The sequence below is a fragment of the Corylus avellana genome, chromosome ca3 (assembly GCF_901000735.1).
Source record: "Corylus avellana chromosome ca3, CavTom2PMs-1.0".
NCBI classification, from domain to species: domain Eukaryota; kingdom Viridiplantae; phylum Streptophyta; class Magnoliopsida; order Fagales; family Betulaceae; genus Corylus; species Corylus avellana.
Genome location: NC_081543.1, coordinates 24,418,929 through 24,436,621, shown reverse-complemented (window position 1 = coordinate 24,436,621; position 17,693 = coordinate 24,418,929). Strand labels below are relative to the sequence as shown.

Here is a 17,693-nt window from a genome sequence, read left to right as displayed (position 1 = left end):
TGGTCTTTTTTCTTTTTTCTATTTTGCTTTTTGCTTTTTTTTTTTTTTTTTGAAAAAAAAAAACGAGAAATATTTTAGTCTTTTTAAGGACTTTTAACGGCTAAATCTAACGGAATAATCCAAATTGAGAGCAATTAAAAGTTTGAGGGTCTAAATTAAGAAATTTTAAAGATTGGAGAGTTTGTCAAATCAGGTGGAAGTTCAAGGGTCTTTAGTAAAGTTATCCCAAATAAAAAAATTAAAATTAAAAAATAAAACAAAACGCAGAAAACCAGACCACCCCTCGACCAAATGAAGTAAAATCAAGTCAAAACTGAAGTAAAATCAAAAACTATCAATGAAGTAAAAAAGCATGAACATCATTCTTGCTCCACTTTGAGACGGCAAGTGGGACACGTATTATGGACCTCCAACCAGGGAAGAATACAAGATTGGAGATAAAGATGGGAGCAATCCATCCAGAGATTGGTGATAAAGAAAACTCTTTCAAACATATACTGTTTGATCTATAGAATAGTAGAACCTTCTCATAGGCAATCAAAATTGTAAAGTATCAATAAATAAATTCCTCTACTCTTCATGTTACGATCCAATAATCACAAGTTTCATTATTGTACAACAAAATTTATATCAACTCCCAAACAATTTACTATGACCTTCCAAAATTGTCCTACGCATAATCTGTAGCCACTCAGAAGTATTTGAGTAATTGGGCAGGACCAACAGCTGCAAAATTGCTGAAAGTCCACGCGTTGACGACCCGACATTACACGAATTTGCTTGTCCTTAATCAAATCAAAAAGGAGAATCTAAATCATATGTCAATGAACATGTTATTAGCAAAAGAGATATATCAGCACTCGATTCGAACAGCACCACTCTCTGAGGAAATGAACTTTGGCTTCCTTACAACTTGCTGCAAGCACTGGATGACATCTCCAATCCGCAGATCATCCCAATCACTAATCACCACTCCACACTCGCTTCCTTTTTTCACGCTCTCCACATCCTGCTTCTCCCGCTTGAGAGAGGAGCAGGATCCTTCAAACACAATTTCCCCACTCCTCAACAGCCTAAAGGTTGATGATTTAGAGACACAGCCGTCAATGACCCGGCAGCCCGCAATTTTCACATCATCTCCCTTCGACTTGCTCCTTCCTTTGAGCTCAAATATGTTCAGCACCTCGGCCTCCCCGGAAACCTGTGTCTCATAACTCCCAGGGGCCTTGTCTACTATCAAACTGCCCATTTCTTCCAAAAGGTGATAGATCACACGGTGCAACACTATCTACAGCCAACAAGAGAAACAACAACAATAATAAGGATAGTATTTTTAGATTAAAGCATAATCTTAAACTTGACGGATTAAAACGAATTTAACATTCTCATCAGAGGATTGAGATTGAGAGAACAGGTCAGTACCTTTATACTGGCTTGAGTCGCCGCCAGACTCAGAGAATTAGGTGGGCTTTTTACGTTGAACCCAACTATACAAGCACCACAGGCTTTTGCTAGTTCCACATCTAGTTCCACATCAGATTGAGAAATGGGCCCAACACCAACATGGACGACATTCACAAAAACCTGACAAATAAATTGAAGAATGCATGAATTACAATAAGTGGCAAGTTCAGGAAGCAGTGAAATACCAGACAATACTTTCAGGTAACAACCCCAATGTTTTACTAAAAGCAGCACCTGCCCCTTGGCCTAGACTCAGTGAAGAGGGTGGCCGATTGAGTAGATTATAGGTTCAAATCATATGTAGTAAAAGAGAAACAACAATATAATAGCAGTAGGAAGAAAAAACTTATAAGCTGAACTCTTTGTTCTGGTGTACTTAGCCCAAAGAGCATTTCAAACTTGAGTATATTTTTGAAAGGACCGCATTTAACATATGATAAAACAGAGATCGATCACTGGTTATCATACAGTGAGGAAGACCAAACAACCATCACCACTTAGTTTGAATGGCAAAATCATGTTTGCTGCAACAGTCTATGCCATATGGAAAGAATGAAATCCTTGGATCCACAACAACCGCGCTATGCATGTTAGTAATGTAGTTCAGGATTTTTGTTTAGTGAAAGAACTAAAAGCAACGACCTCCATGACTCAAACCCATCTCAGGAAAATAGATGCTTCAATGTTCATGGGGTATCTCGGAGATGATCTTTCTGTATTTTGATTAGTCTAGTTTTTAAACTTGGTGGGAGCCTCCTCTTCGCCCAACCTAATTATGTTTTTGCCTTTTTTCTGGGGTATGCTCTGTGCCTTCGTACAGTTTCTTTTGGATATAATATTCACCTTATCAAAAAAAAAAAAAAAAAAAGGGCTAAAGCAAAAAGTAATTATTTGAACATTCTTGACAACTATAAAGAGATCACAAAATTCAGGATACAAGGCAGTACTGATCTTGCCATACCTGAGGGCTATTTAGAGTCTTCAATGCATCGGTGACAGCTTGGACAGTGCCCTGAACATCTGCTTTTACTATTATTGGCATTTCAACCCTCTTAAACACCTCATCTGATGATTCCAGAGTTTCTGTTGCCCCCTCACTGATCTTTCTAAGCCTATCCTTATCAAATCTCCTTTTCCTCCCCTCACTAAGCATTCTAGCACGCTCCTCAGAGTCCACAACAACAATATCATCACCAGCCATTGGGAGCCCCTTCAGCCCTTCAATTTCGACTGGCATTGCAGGTGTTGCCTTCTCTGTCAACTTCCCCACTGTATCCCTAATACCCCTTATTCTGCCCCACTGTGAGCCCACAACCACATGCTGACCACAAACCAAAGTCCCTGCCTTCACTATTGCAGTAGCCAATGGACCCCGTCCTCTGTCAAGTCTAGCCTCCACCACATAAGCTTGAGCAGGCCCATCAATACGTGCTTTCAGATCCATCATTTCAGCCTGGAGAAGCAAAGCCTCCTCCAAGCTATCCAATCCAGTCTTCTTTATCGCTGAAACTTGAACCACCTGAACATCCCCACCCATCTCTTCCAGTAGCAAGCCCTCTGAAGCAAGCTGAAGTTTTACCCTTTCTGGTTCAGCAGCTGGTTTATCACATTTATTAATTGCAACAACAATTGGCACGTTAGCTGCTTTTGCATGAGACATGGCTTCAAGTGTTTGAGGCATCACTCCATCATCAGCAGCTACAACTAGCACTACTATATCTGTGACTGCTGCCCCTCTTGCTCGCATTGCACTGAATGCAGCATGACCAGGGGTGTCTAGAAATGTGATTGCTGCTCCTGACGACATACTTACAACAAAAGCACCAAGATGCTGTGTTATCCCTCCAGCTTCCTTTGCTGCCACTGAGGTTTGACGTAAAGCATCCAGAAGAGAAGTTTTACCATGATCAACATGACCCATAACTGTTACAACCGCAGGCCTGGGTAAAATTTCCACACCTTCATTGGAGTGTAGCCTCCTAACATTGATTCCAACTTCCTGAGAAAGTAATAACATAACAATTAAGTCCAAAAGTGTCCAAAGCAACTAAAATTCATTTGATACTGAGTGATAATATAGATGAACAAAGAAATGGCTAAGGAGAGATGAGAACTAAATATCTTTCAGTCGGTACAGGAAATTTATTCCTAGTATTCTCTATATGGTGCTATAGGTTGTTACATGAGAGATCATTTGTGTTTTCTTTTTTTTATAAGTAATCGAGACGTTACTTGAGGGATCATTATGTAATATATATGACTAAGAAGGGGAAATACCATTGCTACCAGCTCCGCAATATCGACACTGAGGGGGTCAAACTCAGATTCAACTTTTTCCCCAACGTTTACAAGAATATCCTGCACGGTGGATATAGACTCACCGGTACGCTTGGCAAGCTCAACAATTGTCATGCCTTCAAATATGTCAATTGTTTTATCTGGAAAGGATTTATTGGTTCTTTTTAGTTTAGGAGGCACATAAGGAGCTTCAACAGGTGGCTCAGTCCTGGCTCTTTTCACAAACTTCCCTCTCTTGGAAGTCTTGTTCTTGGAATTGTTGTCATGAACTAGATCATTATTTGTTCTTCTAGCCCATAGCTCTGGAGTGGCATGAAAACACCTATGCATAATGTATGAACAAAAATTAGAATCTTTAGGAATCCAGGAGAAACTAAATTAGACAGAAATTTCTTCATTCCAGACATGTTCTTCTGGAGATATCATAATATTGGACAGCAGTTTATCATTTGTCATATGTAGCCACCCTTATGCTTCACTTTTTGGAAGCCCACCATCATCCTTTCAATTTCAGTCGTGCATGTAGGTAATGGGACCCTATTTTAGAATATACTTACCAAAATTTTCTCACAAACCACACCCGTCCCCCAAACTCCCCAACATAGTTTTAGCATCGCACCCAACAATGGCCCATAAAAGAATAGCAAGATAAAAGAAATAATAATAATAATCAAAATGATGATGATGATAATGAAAGTAAAATTGATAGCGATATCGATAATGGTAATCATTACAATAATAATGATGATGAAAATGAGAATGATCATCACTATTACGCTGATGGTGATAATGATGATGAGAATGAGAATGATAGTGATGATGACAATGATAATGATAATGATAAAGATAATGATGGTGATAGTGATAATGATAATGATGCTGATAGTGATAATGATGATGAAAATGACAATAACAATGATAATGATAATGATGATGATGATGAACTACTTCTATCTCTTACCTTGGAAAACTAGTAAAGAGCAACACAAAGGTAGTAGCCAAAAGTTTCCATTGCACCAGATAAACAATTAAAAGGTCCAAAAAGAAAAGAAAATAAACTTCATTACCTTGTACAGGACAATACTGCTGGAATTTCAGGAGGAGCCAATCGCCATAATACAAAGCTGGAAGAGAACTCTGTGGCAGAAATTTTGGGCAACACTTTATAACAAAACACCATTAACCTTGAAATTTTCTCAACATAATAAATTCAAAGTATACATGTGCAAATAAATGCTCCACATTATGTAGGAAAAATACAATCATGGAAATTTCATGTCTAAGAAGGGCTTTTGCTTGAAATGGTATTAGCCCACTGATAAATAGAGGAATAGTCCAACCCCCGTCTTTTTTTCCTTTTTACTTCTACTTCTTCTTTTTTTTTCTTTTTTTGGTGCTAATTGGATAGAAAAATTGCAGAGGGATTTCTTGTGGGGTGGCTTAGATAAAGAGTCTTAAGTTCCATTTTGTTAATTGGGAGAAGGTTTGGGAATTAGGAGTTTGCTTACATTCAATTAGGCTCTACTGGGAGAGTGGTTATGGAGGTATGTTGTTGATGTAGGACGATATTTACCTTTATTTTCGGTAAAAACGAAAATAAAGAAAATATCAAAAATAATATTGGAACAGCGCTACTTGATCAGAATTTTATCCGTTCTCAAACAATGGAAGTACAAAAGGAAAGATTGTCACGATTCCCGCTGATTGTCAATTTTATATTAGGATTTTATTTTATTTTATTATGACTTTATTTCCTTTCCTTACAGGGTTAGATTTACTATTGTTACTATGATTATGTTTACTTTCCTACTAGGATTAGATTTACTTTTTCTACTAGGATTAGATTTACTTTCTCTACTAGAAGTAGGTTTACTTTCTCTATAAGTATTTCTCTTCTATAAATAGGCTTGCTTATTTTGTAAAACAAAAAACTCATTGAATTATTATCAAATCAGAGAATTCTCTCTCAAATATCCTGCGGAATTTTATCTTTCTTTTAGCCTGCGGGCTTGTTTTTATCTTTTTGGGTAGAAGACGAAGACGCTTCTACTTGCAGAATAAAAGACGCTGCTCTTTGATTAGTTACCTTAGTCTTCCACTACGTCAGTTTGTATCAGAGCAAGCTTTATCCTGATCATGACCAATTAGCGCAACGGTGACAAACTTCTCCAACAACGTAGCTTGTAGGGGAGGGACTCTTTCGAGAGCCAAATTCATGGGGTATCCGAGCCGGCATTATTCGGATTCAATGGCCAACTTATACTACAACAACAACTTCTATAACGACGACGTTCATGAAAGAGATGTTGTTTCAAGAGTCGAATTTCCGGAGTTTCAACAAACAGTGCAACAGGAGATGCGTCAGTTGTGGGAGATATTTGAACGCATGCAAATGCGTGCCCTTTGGAAGCACAGGGATACCCAGGATGACTATGGGATCCGAAGGAAACCCGTTCAGTATCCTTATGTTGACAAATTCCTTGATGATGATGTAAGCCACATTCGACATGTCCGTAACCATATTCATAAATCTCCAAATAGGCGCTCCGTCTATGAAGAGAATATTAATTATGGTGAAAAGGATGTTGATGCAGTTAATTTGGAGTTGCCGTTAGAGAAACAATTTGTGGAGCAACAAATATTTGTTCCAACAACTACACCAGTGGAAGAACAACCACCACATCCTTCGTCACAGGCACAACTCATCACGATAACCACGAAAATTGATGATTCCTTTGAAGAAAACTGTAAAGTTGAAGATGACATCAAAGAAGAAATCGTTGGAGAAATTTTTGTGGAAGAAGACGAAAAGAAAAGATCGTGTCTTGATGTTATCTATGTAGATTTCTCCAAGTACCTTTCTTCAGAGGAGCCATTCATGCTATGTCCCGAAGAAAACTCGAGGACGAGTTTTTTTCAAGTGAGGGTGTCTAATGTAGGACGATATTTACCTTTATTTTCGGTAAAAACGAAAATAAAGAAAATATCAAAAATAATATTGGAGCAGCGCCGCTTGATCAAAATTTTATCTGTTCTCAAACAATGGAAGTACAAAAGGAAAGATTGTCACGATTCCCGCTGATTGTCAATTTTATATTATGATTTTATTTTATTTTATTAGGACTTTATTTCCTTTCCTTATAGGATTAGATTTACTATTGTTACTATGATTATGTTTACTTTCCTACTAGGATTAGATTTACTTTCTCTACTAAGATTAGATTTACTTTCTCTAGAATCTCTACTAGAAGTAGGTTTACTTTCTCTACAAGTATTCTTCTTCTATAAATAGGCTTGCTTATTTTGTAAAACAAAAAACTCATTGAATTATTATCAAATCAGAGAATTCTCTTTCAAATACTCTGCGGAATTTTATCTTTCTTTTAGCCTGCGGGCTTGTTTTTATCTTTTTGGGTAGAAGACGAAGACGCGTCTCCTTGCAGAATCAAAGACGCTACTCTTTGATTAGTTACCTTAGTCTTCCGCTACGTCAGTTGTGGAAAGAGATGCCTTTTGGCAACAGGTTGTGGATAAAGAAATACAGTACTTTGGCAAACAGTAGGTGCGTTGAAGTTGTTGTCGGGCCTTATGAAGCGAGTATGTGGAAACATATTAGGAGAAGTTGGGATGCCTTCTCTAGTTTTGTTACTATCAAGATGGGTAATGGCTCTCGGGTCAAGTTTTAGCATGAAGTTTGGTGTGGGAATTGTCCATTGAAGGAATCCTTTCTGAAGTTATTTTTCATTGCACGAGTCTCTAGTGGCTGAACGAGGCACACATACACCCTAGTACATGTTCCTTGTCGTTGAGGGCATTCTCCATGGGCAAGGGATTTTGTGACATTTCTGATTGGTTGTCTTGTCTTTCTAATAAGTTGTTTAATAGTTAGCACTAACCATATATGTTTGCTCACAACGACAAGGTGCACTGGGACATGAATTTTATCATATTAGTGCATGATTGGGAGGTAGATACTATAACTTTTTTTTTCAATGCTCTAATCTGTTAGGAGGATTCGGGGAGATGAAGATAAATGTTGTTGGGTTCCTTCAAAGAGAAGATATTTTGAGGTCAAAATATTTTACAAAGTTCTCCTTCCCAATGTCAACCACTCTAGCCCTTGGAAGAGCATTTAGAGGCCTAAGGCTCCTTTGAGGATAGTTTTCTTCACGTGGACAGCATCTTTAGGAAAAATTCTCACTATAGGTAATCTCTACAAGCGTCACATTATAGTGATAGATTGGTGTTGTACATGCAAAAAGAGCGAGGAAACCCCCAATCACCTCCTTCATGGTGATATTGCAAGAGACTTGTGAAATTTAGTTTTTAGAATGTTGGAAGTAGAGTGTGTTATGCCTAGACGGATGTGGAGCTTCTGGCATGTTGGAAAAGAAGGTTTAGACGAAATGATTTTAATGTTGTTTGGAATGTAATCCCTTCTTATTTAACGTGATGTATTTTGAGAGAAATGAATGCTTGAAGTTTCGATGACTGTGAGAAGACGAGCTCGGATCTATAGCTTTGTTTTCTTAAATCCCTCTTTGAGTGGATCTTTGCTAACACCCTTCTAGATGTCTCTAACTTCGTAGATTCTTGAGCTCTTTTCCCTTGTTTTTGACCTTACAGGGTATTCTCTTCTTGTATATTTCCTGTGTACTTGGTTTGCATTCCTTGTCTTTTAATAAATTTGCTTTACTTATCAAACAAAAGAATTAACAAAGGTATGTCCAGGGATGGGAGAAGAGGTGTATCCAAGTAGGTCAAGTCCCATATTATAATGTCAATATCTGGAAGTTGCTAGTTAAATCAAACGAATGGCTCATCAACCATAACATGTGGTACTAACAAAAAGTAATTACCATAACTAAACCACAAAAGCAACCCAAGAAGTTCTCAAGTTGGATTGAACAACGATAGCAACACAAGCTAGGAAAAAATGTTAAAAAAAATAAGAGTACCGTATATGCATCTCAATGGAGCAGGGACTGATGTTTTTACTGCATCCTCAAGGGAAGCTGAAAATTTTGACCAAACTGCAGGCCTTGGTGGTACAGAATTCAAAGCTCTTGCAAAACTGGTGTGTATAACCTGCATAGAAACAAGTTATAATGGTGAAACTAAAGAGGAAACTGCCCGAAAAACCTAAGGGTTCCTCCACAAGGTTCGTCCATGGAGGGTGAGTCAATACCTAAGATCCCAAAAGGAAAAGTCAAAGTATATAGGAATTAATTGTCAACAAAAAAGATTGAAAAATAGAATCATCTGAATTGATACGCCGGGAAAAACTGGAATGTGCAAATGGACCATAATGGGTCACAACAAGCCAACCACTTGGAAATGGGACCCTCTCATTAAGCAAATAAAGCAGGAAAAAAAATAATGGGCCGGAACAAGTGGAAAACAGGTCACTATAATATATACAGACACACACTAAATAAGTAGAGTGGATAAACGTTAATGGGCTAGAACACAATGAAAAATTGGTCACTGTGAATTCAGAAGGCTTCGTTAGTCCATTCATAGATCCATCTATCTATATATATAGCACTAGTATCAGATGAAAAATAGGACACTCAATCATTTAACCATTATTCTAACACCCCTTTCACTAGCGAGTCCAAACACCCCTCGCATGAGTGGAGCCTAATATATAGAATTTTCAACTTTAATTGGGAGGCATAAACTAGAGAGTTCAAACTCAGACCACTGATTATGATCATGAAAAACTGCCAAATGCCTTAAAAGCTTAAAGTGATAGGAAATTATGAATTAAACTATTTAATCATTTTCTAACAATACAAATCAAGCAAAACATGAAGAACATAACGGGACAATAAAGACTATTGATCCTAATCTCAACTAGCTTCTTTTTTTTTTTTTTATGTCGGGGAACCTCTACAAGGCAGGGCCCTTAGGACCCACCCCTACAAAGTAAACCCCGGTCCCGTGGACAGCACCCTCGGAAGTTTCCATACACTGAACTGGTTAAATCGCTGGCTTTTCACCAGGGGGTGTGGCCCCAAGGAATTGTTTGCACCCATGAGGTGTTGAACCTTGGACCTTAAAGCAAACCCCAAAACCAAGGCCTCTAGCACATAGGCCAATCCCTTGGGGTTAACCTCAACTAGCTTTAACATAAGCAAATGTCAAATCTATCATCATTTCAACAGCCAAATGCACTACCATCGACTGAATCAAATTTAAGCAACCAGGCCACACACATCTTTTACAAAGTTAACACAATATATTTCTCTAACATAAGCAAATGTCAAATCTATCATCATTTCAACAGCCAAATGCACTACCATCGACTGAATCAAATTTAAGCAACCAGGCCACACACATCTTTTACAAAGTTAACACAATATATTTCTCTACCAGTGATCAGAAAAAGAGCATGATACTCCAGAGATTATGCACTCAATATTGTATTTTACCATTAGAAAAAAAAAAATATATACATTTCCATGTTTTCATTTTTTTTTTTTTCTTTAAATATCAAAGTGAAATCAATCTAAGGTTGTAAGTTATTAAGAGGGTGCAGTGCAATCACCAAGGCATGTTTGAATTGGTGGTATAACTTAAGATAACTCTAAGAAAACATGCTTGTGAAAAAAAAAAAGATTCAGATACATAAGTACTAACCTTTTTGGTAAGCCCTCTCCAAGCCATTCATAAGCATGTTAAACTCTGCACAGCTGTAGAACAAAAGAAACACATAAAATAATCATCTACGTAGAGGTATAGCCAAATAAGCACTTCTAATGAACCATAACCACAAATATAATGTACCAACAAATTGAGATGGAAAGCAACCCATTTTATTTCATTCCATATAGGTGTATGAGTGCATTCATGTATGTGCGTATAGACCCGTCTGTTCACATCCGTGTCAAAATATCACAGCTCAATGTTTAATCAGACATCCCAAGGTCAAGTAGTTAAAAATCATATCCACATTCAATATATTGTTCACAAGAATCACAACCAGCCACCTTTTTCAGAGAAATTAAACAAAATAAAAAACTACAAGATCCAAGATTTCCCTCCAATCATTTTACCATGATTCAGAGTCTCACAGGAAATTTAAAATATATGTATAGCGGAAATAAATCAAACAAAGTGAACTGAAACATATTTTCCAAAAGCCAAATTGAACACAGGAAAGAACATGAAGTAAAGAGGAGAGGAAGAAAAATACGAGTATAGACGACAAACATGGAAGCAAATCAAATTTCACTTTGAGGATTTAGAGTGTGTGCGTGATTCAGCCTTCAAGGCCACCATACCTCCAAGAGTTGAGCACACAAGTTCCCAACAATCACACCTAAAGAACTCAAACCCCAGAATCCAAAATTCTATCACCCTAGACCTCCCCCCCAAAAGTCCAGCCGTTCCACCCCCTTCAAATGCGCATTACCATCTTCCATTCCATTAGATTATTCATTACCCATTATCTACCAAACACGAACCAAAGCATTTAGATTGAGAAAGTTAAGAAAGTACCTTCATTTTTATCTGGGTGCTTAGCCTAGAAGGGGTAGCTCCTAGCTCCGAAGAGCTCTCCGAATTTCTCCGCCGGAGGGGGGGAGTTAGAGTGGCCGGCGGTAACGGATTCTGGTGGTATTGGATGACCCCAGGCCTGTGTGTGTGTGTGTGTTTGTGTGTGTCTGAGTGTGAAGGCGTCGAGCAGAGAGAGGAATGAAGAAAGAGAGCTGTGAAGAGAGGATGATGCACTGTGGGCGTGGGGCACAAACCATTAATTTTCTAAAACCTTGCTGTAAAACGGTGACGTTTGAGACTTATGGAAGGCTAGGTTCACATGATCATTTTTCGAGTAATGCTGGCTGCTCTTCTTATTTTAGCCTCTTTTCTTTTTTCTGTTTTTTTTTTTTTTAAGTTAGTAACTTTACAACTATTTTCACAAACGGAAACCACCATTAGACTAATAAGAAATTCAAATAAATAGTGAAGGTCATTCTATTTTAAAGGAGTATATATATATACTACACCATATCCAGTCTCAACATACTAAAAGCCCTTATTTGAACAAAAAAAAAACACAAAAAAACAATATAAAGAGTGATGGATACCATCACATCAAGCTAGTGAAATGTTAGTGTACATGGTATATAGAATTACTCATTTTAGAGTAAACAAGTTAAAAATCAAAGCCTCTATTTGTTAACGTGTTTTGAACAATGTTTTTTGTTTTTAGATTGAAAAAGTATTTTAATGTGATACAAAGGTTTTTTTTTTCTTTTTTTTTAGTGATAAAAAGGTTTAAATTGCTTTTATTTATTAAGGAGCTTGTGTTTGTTTTGTTTGTTAATGTTTGATCTGTTTTGAGAAGAGAAAACAATAGACAAAACAATAACTCAGAGCCAGAGCCAAATCATTTTGCAGTTTGAGCATTTTGATAGGGTTTTTTTAAAATAAAATAAAAAAATACACCGAGGCAAAAACAGAGTTCATAAAGATAGCTGCTAAAATTGTGCAATGAAATTAGAAACAGGGTAAAAATGGCTGATTAAAGCCTACTTTAGCAGCTACTAAGCCATTATTTCTTAGAGTTGCAAATACAAGAAATAATTGGCCACATCACTGTAAAATGTGAAGCATGCTTATGCACAAGTATCTTGGAAAGTCATTCTCCTGCTGCAAATCCAGATCACAAATCAAATAGGCATAATTTTCCTGGATTTTAAAAGGAAAGAAAGGAGCACAACTCATGCCATATTTGCAGAGAAGGGTATGCTGATCAGTTCTATGAATATAGGCTTTGGCTTAGGTTTTGTCAGAAAATGACGGCATATATACTGTAGTTTTTTCAACGGTTTAGCCAAATCATATGATATAAACCATTAAGCTCAAATTGTGATTGAGAAGATTGCGAGAGAATAACAGAAACACTCAAGCTAAGAATAAGTACTTTTTCATGCCCCAATCCATATGAGCACCAAACAGAAGAACATCTACACTACATAAAGTTATCCAGCAAACAGGAAAATGAACATACAAACAAAGCAAATGGACAACAAATCTTATCATCAAAGACCAATCTCAGGTCTCAAATAATTTAAGGGCAATAAAACAATATAATCCAACCCATCATGCAGCAACCTGACCACATAGCAACTTGCAGATCACAGAAACTTGGTTCAAATGTGATCTCAGTGCATATGACTATTATTCTAACTCCATATGATAACAAGCACCAAAGAATTTCTCGCATGAGATATCTTCCAATTTAATGACGTCATATCTAATAAGTTTGATCACTAAAACCATATCTAATAACTTGGGACACTGAAACCTCAAAGAAAAGCTCAATTTGCTAAGGACTAGGCTTTATAAAGCAAAAATTATTAGTTCAAATCTTCCCTTGGGCCCAATTACTTAAAAAAAAAAAAAAAAACCATGGTCACTGAAGAAAATAATCAACATTGGTAAATGATGCAGTGTCAGGGGAGCACGAATAATTGATACTTCTAATATGATACTTCTAATATAATAATTACCAAGCAGAATAACTAGAAATATATCCCAATCCATGAGGAAAGTGACTACTAATCTCAGGTCTCAAAATATAATAAATAAAGGCAGTTTATATATGCTGTCTCTACATACTTATGTAACACAAAGTGAAGATAAACATTCTTGTCGACTACTAATCTCAGGTCTCAGAATATAAATAAAGGCAGTTTATATATGCTGTCTTTATATACTTATGCAATACAAAGTGAAGATAAACATTCTTGTCGACTATGATCTCAGGTGAATGAACATTTGTTTTCTCAGAATACTGCTACATTGCTGAATCCAGTACAGACTGCACCAAATGAAGATCATCTTCCCGACAACGTAATAAGACAGCAGGCTCTTTCAGTCTGAGCAAACTCTACAATCAAATGGGCATATCATGTAAACAGCAACTTCAAAGGCCTTTATAATCAACAACTTCAAATTCTGAAATCGAACAGGTATATACACTAAAAATATTAACTTAGTTTTTACTTTCTTGCATTATTTACTCAAGTTTTCTTTACTTGGTAAAGATGTCAAGGGAGGTTTAATAATAACACAAAAATTATTTTGCCTTAATCATTAAATATAAATCATACAATATCTCAGATCCTCAACAAGATTATATTGTTTAACAAAATCCCCCAAACAAAATATGCAGTTATATTACAACACTTTTACTTACTTAATATAAAGGTAAACTGCTACGGTATGACAATCTGAAACTCAGTTGGGTCTTCCTCAGTTGGGTCCTCCTCAGTTGGGTCCTCCTAAGGTTAAATAAATAAAAAGTACTTTTTAAATGCGATGGAAAATAACAATTACCACAAGACAAAAGTAACACTTACAATAGACTTGTTTTCAAGCTCATATAATGCTCTAACCCAATCAGCCCCACATATTAACATCTGCACTGTTTCTGCTGATAACGAAGCTCGATACGGATCAAGAACCTTTCCACCAGCACTGAATGTGGACTCTGAACTCACAGTGGTAATTGGTATTGACAATATATCTCGGGCCAATTTAGACAAGATGCGAAACTTAGAGGTATTCGCTTTCCACCAATCCAACGCGTTAAATTTCTCATATGAACCCCTATCACATATATATAGACCCTCCTCCAAATATAGTTGCAACTCTGATTTAATCGGTTGCACTGTTCTAAGGAATGACCGAAACCTTGCCTTACCACTCTGGGCATTCCCCCCAACCATACTAATAGAATTACTATTTGAAGAGCTTTCGCATGCATTGCCTTGCACATTTTGTTCCATAACACTTGAATTATGTTCCTTAACATACTCATTATATAACTCGTGCAAAACTGTAAGGACAAATTCAATATTTGTAGTAGCTTCCGGCTCTTGATAGATCAAAGGGAAACAAAAACGTATTATCCTCATCTTACCACTTGGGTCCAACACTGCTGCAATTGCCATCAACAAGCTACACTCTCCCCAATATTTCTCAAACTTAGCATTCATTTTTTGTGCCAAGGATTTGATATTCTCATTCTGATCCCTACACTTCTCAGCCAAGACCTGTTTCATTCTCCACACTTCAAAAAGGAATAAATTGGCAGTTGGATAGTCACTCCTTAATATGATGTTCGTTACATTGTTGAAGACCTGTAAGAGTTGACACACATTTTCCACTTTAACCCAATCATCAACCCTCAGCGCCCAATGAAAACTCGTATCCATGTCTTTATACATCGAAAAGACCTCTTTAAACTCAAGTGCAGCTACTAACATCAAATAGGTGCTATTCCATCGGGTGGGTACGTCCAAAACCAATTTCTTTGAAGTCAATTGCAATTGTTTTGCAATATCAATAAATTGCTTCAACCTCCCCTCTGATGCCACCAAATATTGAATACCCTCCCTAATACAATCAATAATATCACCAATCTCACCAAGGCTATCTTGAACCAACAAATTAGTTATGTGCGCACAACAGCGCACGTGAAACAGATTTCCCCCAATAGACAAAGACTTTTTCAGATTAAAATCATTTTTCAAGATCCTCATGGCAACGTCATTCTCTCTTGCATTGTCTACCGTGATCGAATAAATTTTATTCTCAATCTCCCAATCTTGAAAACACTTCTGAAGTGCATCAGCAATAAGAACCCCGGTATGTGGAGGCGACACATTACAAAGGTTCAATACATGCCGATGTAAATGCCAATCAGAATCTATGAAATGACATGTCACAACCATATACGAAACTTCTTCACCCGAAGTCCACATGTCAGTTGTGATGTTAACTTTGAGAACCCCTCTCAACAAAGTTTTTAACTTCTTCTTCTCTAATTCATAAGTGGCAAAGCAATCACTCTTTGCAGTAACCCAAGAAATTGTTTCCCAGTGCGGTGTGATGGCACTTATAAGCTTGTTAAATAACACATCCTCCACAAACGTAAAGGGATACTCATGATAAAGGATCATATGAGAACAAAGTTCTCTTGCATTCATTGGATCATAAGTAAAATTCGAGATGGTGCTCACACCATTGGACTCCTTAACATCAACCGCCAAAACCTTCCGCTTCTTCTTAGAGTCTGTATACGTCAAACAGGATAACAATCTAAGGTTGTAAGATATTAAGACTCTTAATTTAAGAGGGTGCAGTGCAATCACTAAGGCATGTTCAAATTGGTGTTATAACTTAAGATAACTCTAAGAAGATATGAACGAAAAGATACATATTGATACAAAAGAGCTAACCTTTTTGGTAATACCTTTCCAAGGTATTCATCAGCTGTAGAACAAAAGAAACACAACTTAATCATCAGCCTAGAGGTATAGCCAAATAAGCACTTCTAATAAACCATAACCACAAATATAATGTACCAACAAATTGAGATGGAACCTTCTTCAGAGAAATTAAACAAAATATATAAATATATAAATATAAATAAAATAAATAAAAGTAAAGTAAAAATAAAAAAACCTACAAGATCCAAGATTTCCCTCCAATCATTTTACCATGATTGACAATCACACAGGATTTTTTTTTTTAAAAAAAAAAAAAAAATTATATCGGAAATAAATCAAACCAAATGAACTGAAACATATTTTCCAAAAGCCAAATTCAACACAGAAAAGAGCATGAAGTAAAGAGGACGTGAAAAAAAATTACGAGTAGAGTAATACCAGATGCACCAGTATCTCACCACATTGCCAATCTACCATTGAATTTTTCTTTTCTTTAAACACTGGCGGATCTAAAGGTAGATTGGCAATGTCATTATCTACAAACACGAACCAAAGCGTTTAGATTGAGAAAGTTAAGAAAGTACCTTAATTTTTATCTGGGTGCTTATCCTAAATGGGGTAGCTCCTAGCTCCGAAGTGCTCTCCGAATTCCGCCGGTGGCCGGCGGTGGTTTTGAGTGACGCGTCGAGTAGAGGAGTAAATGAACACTCTTCTGGGTTACCTTGAAAATCACCAATAATGTAGAAAGGAGAGTGGAAAGGTGGGCTCGAAGTATATTGGGCCGGTGGAAGCGTGTATGGGGAGAAGTGAGGGCACAAGAATCAAAACTTCACAGCAGTGACGAGATGTCATGGAAGAAGAAGAAGAAGGAGGCGATGAATTTGTAAAAGCAAGCAGACATGCATTAATGGTGTTCAGAGAGTTGTGAGTTTCCCAACGTGTGAAATAGCGTGGGAGGGAAGGAGAGAAGTTCTCTGAACGGTGATCGGACGTGAAGGTTCCTCTCAGTCACGTCAGAACTTTTTAAATATTTTAATTCTACTTTAACTAAATATTCTAATTTATTGATAAAACTCATTTTTATACTTTTCTTTACATAAATAATCAACTTTAATTCAGAGAAAATAAATAAATAATTAATGTGATATAAAATAAATATAATATTTGAATTTTTTTGTTAAAAAGAGGTGAAAAACGTTTTGTTTTATAATTTGTTTTTTTTTAATTAGTAATTAAAATTTATTGATATAATATAAAAAATAAAGCTAATATATTGTAAAATAATACACTCATCCATCTTATGATTCTTATTCACATTTTACTGAGTTGATGTGATAATGCTCATCAATTCTTGTTTTAAAAAAAAAAAGAAATTGAAAGCCTAATAAAGCCAGTCATATCTAAACCTGTACAACAGTTATAGTTAGTGACTTTAACCGCTATTTGCTTAATTTTTTTTTTTGTTGTTTTCCTACACAAGTTTCACAAGGCACTTCGGAAAAAAAAATAAAAAATCTTTTCTCCTACTTATGCAAGTTACCACGACGCCCTCAAAAAATTTTAAACGGCACCACCAATATGAATTGTTTGATTTCGCAACTACTCCACTTAAGCAGCTAGTAGTTATTTTTATAATAGATAGTTAGCGGTTATTAAAATCTATAGCGGGTGATTGATAACCGT

The 17,693-nt window shown here is 36.6% G+C and overlaps 2 protein-coding genes across 5 annotated transcripts; both read right to left on the bottom strand.

Moving 5' to 3' along the window:
- Positions 1-511: 511 nt before the first annotated feature.
- Positions 512-11,518, bottom strand: LOC132174777 (uncharacterized). Its single transcript, XM_059586453.1, has 8 exons — positions 11,269-11,518; positions 10,408-10,460; positions 8,721-8,850; positions 4,830-4,899; positions 3,742-4,084; positions 2,426-3,463; positions 1,423-1,584; positions 512-1,288 (listed from the first exon to the last, which is right to left on the bottom strand). The coding sequence occupies exons 2-8, from the start codon at positions 10,432-10,434 to the stop codon at positions 854-856; spliced, it is 2,205 nt and encodes a 734-aa protein (XP_059442436.1). The 5' UTR covers positions 10,435-10,460; positions 11,269-11,518; the 3' UTR covers positions 512-853.
- A 1,810-nt stretch (positions 11,519-13,328) lies between these two features.
- On the bottom strand, positions 13,329-17,023 carry LOC132175799 (zinc finger BED domain-containing protein RICESLEEPER 2-like). Of its 4 annotated transcripts, none has more exons than XM_059587852.1 (5): positions 16,595-17,023; positions 16,020-16,053; positions 14,136-15,853; positions 13,973-14,057; positions 13,329-13,663 (listed from the first exon to the last, which is right to left on the bottom strand). In XM_059587852.1, the coding sequence occupies exons 2-4, from the start codon at positions 16,048-16,050 to the stop codon at positions 13,992-13,994; spliced, it is 1,815 nt and encodes a 604-aa protein (XP_059443835.1). In that variant the 5' UTR covers positions 16,051-16,053; positions 16,595-17,023; the 3' UTR covers positions 13,329-13,663; positions 13,973-13,991. The 4 variants fall into 4 exon arrangements, with proteins under 4 accessions (XP_059443835.1, XP_059443837.1, XP_059443839.1 ...); XM_059587854.1 differs by having other exon boundaries at positions 13,329-13,652; XM_059587856.1 differs by having other exon boundaries at positions 13,973-14,054.
- Positions 17,024-17,693: the final 670 nt, after the last annotated feature.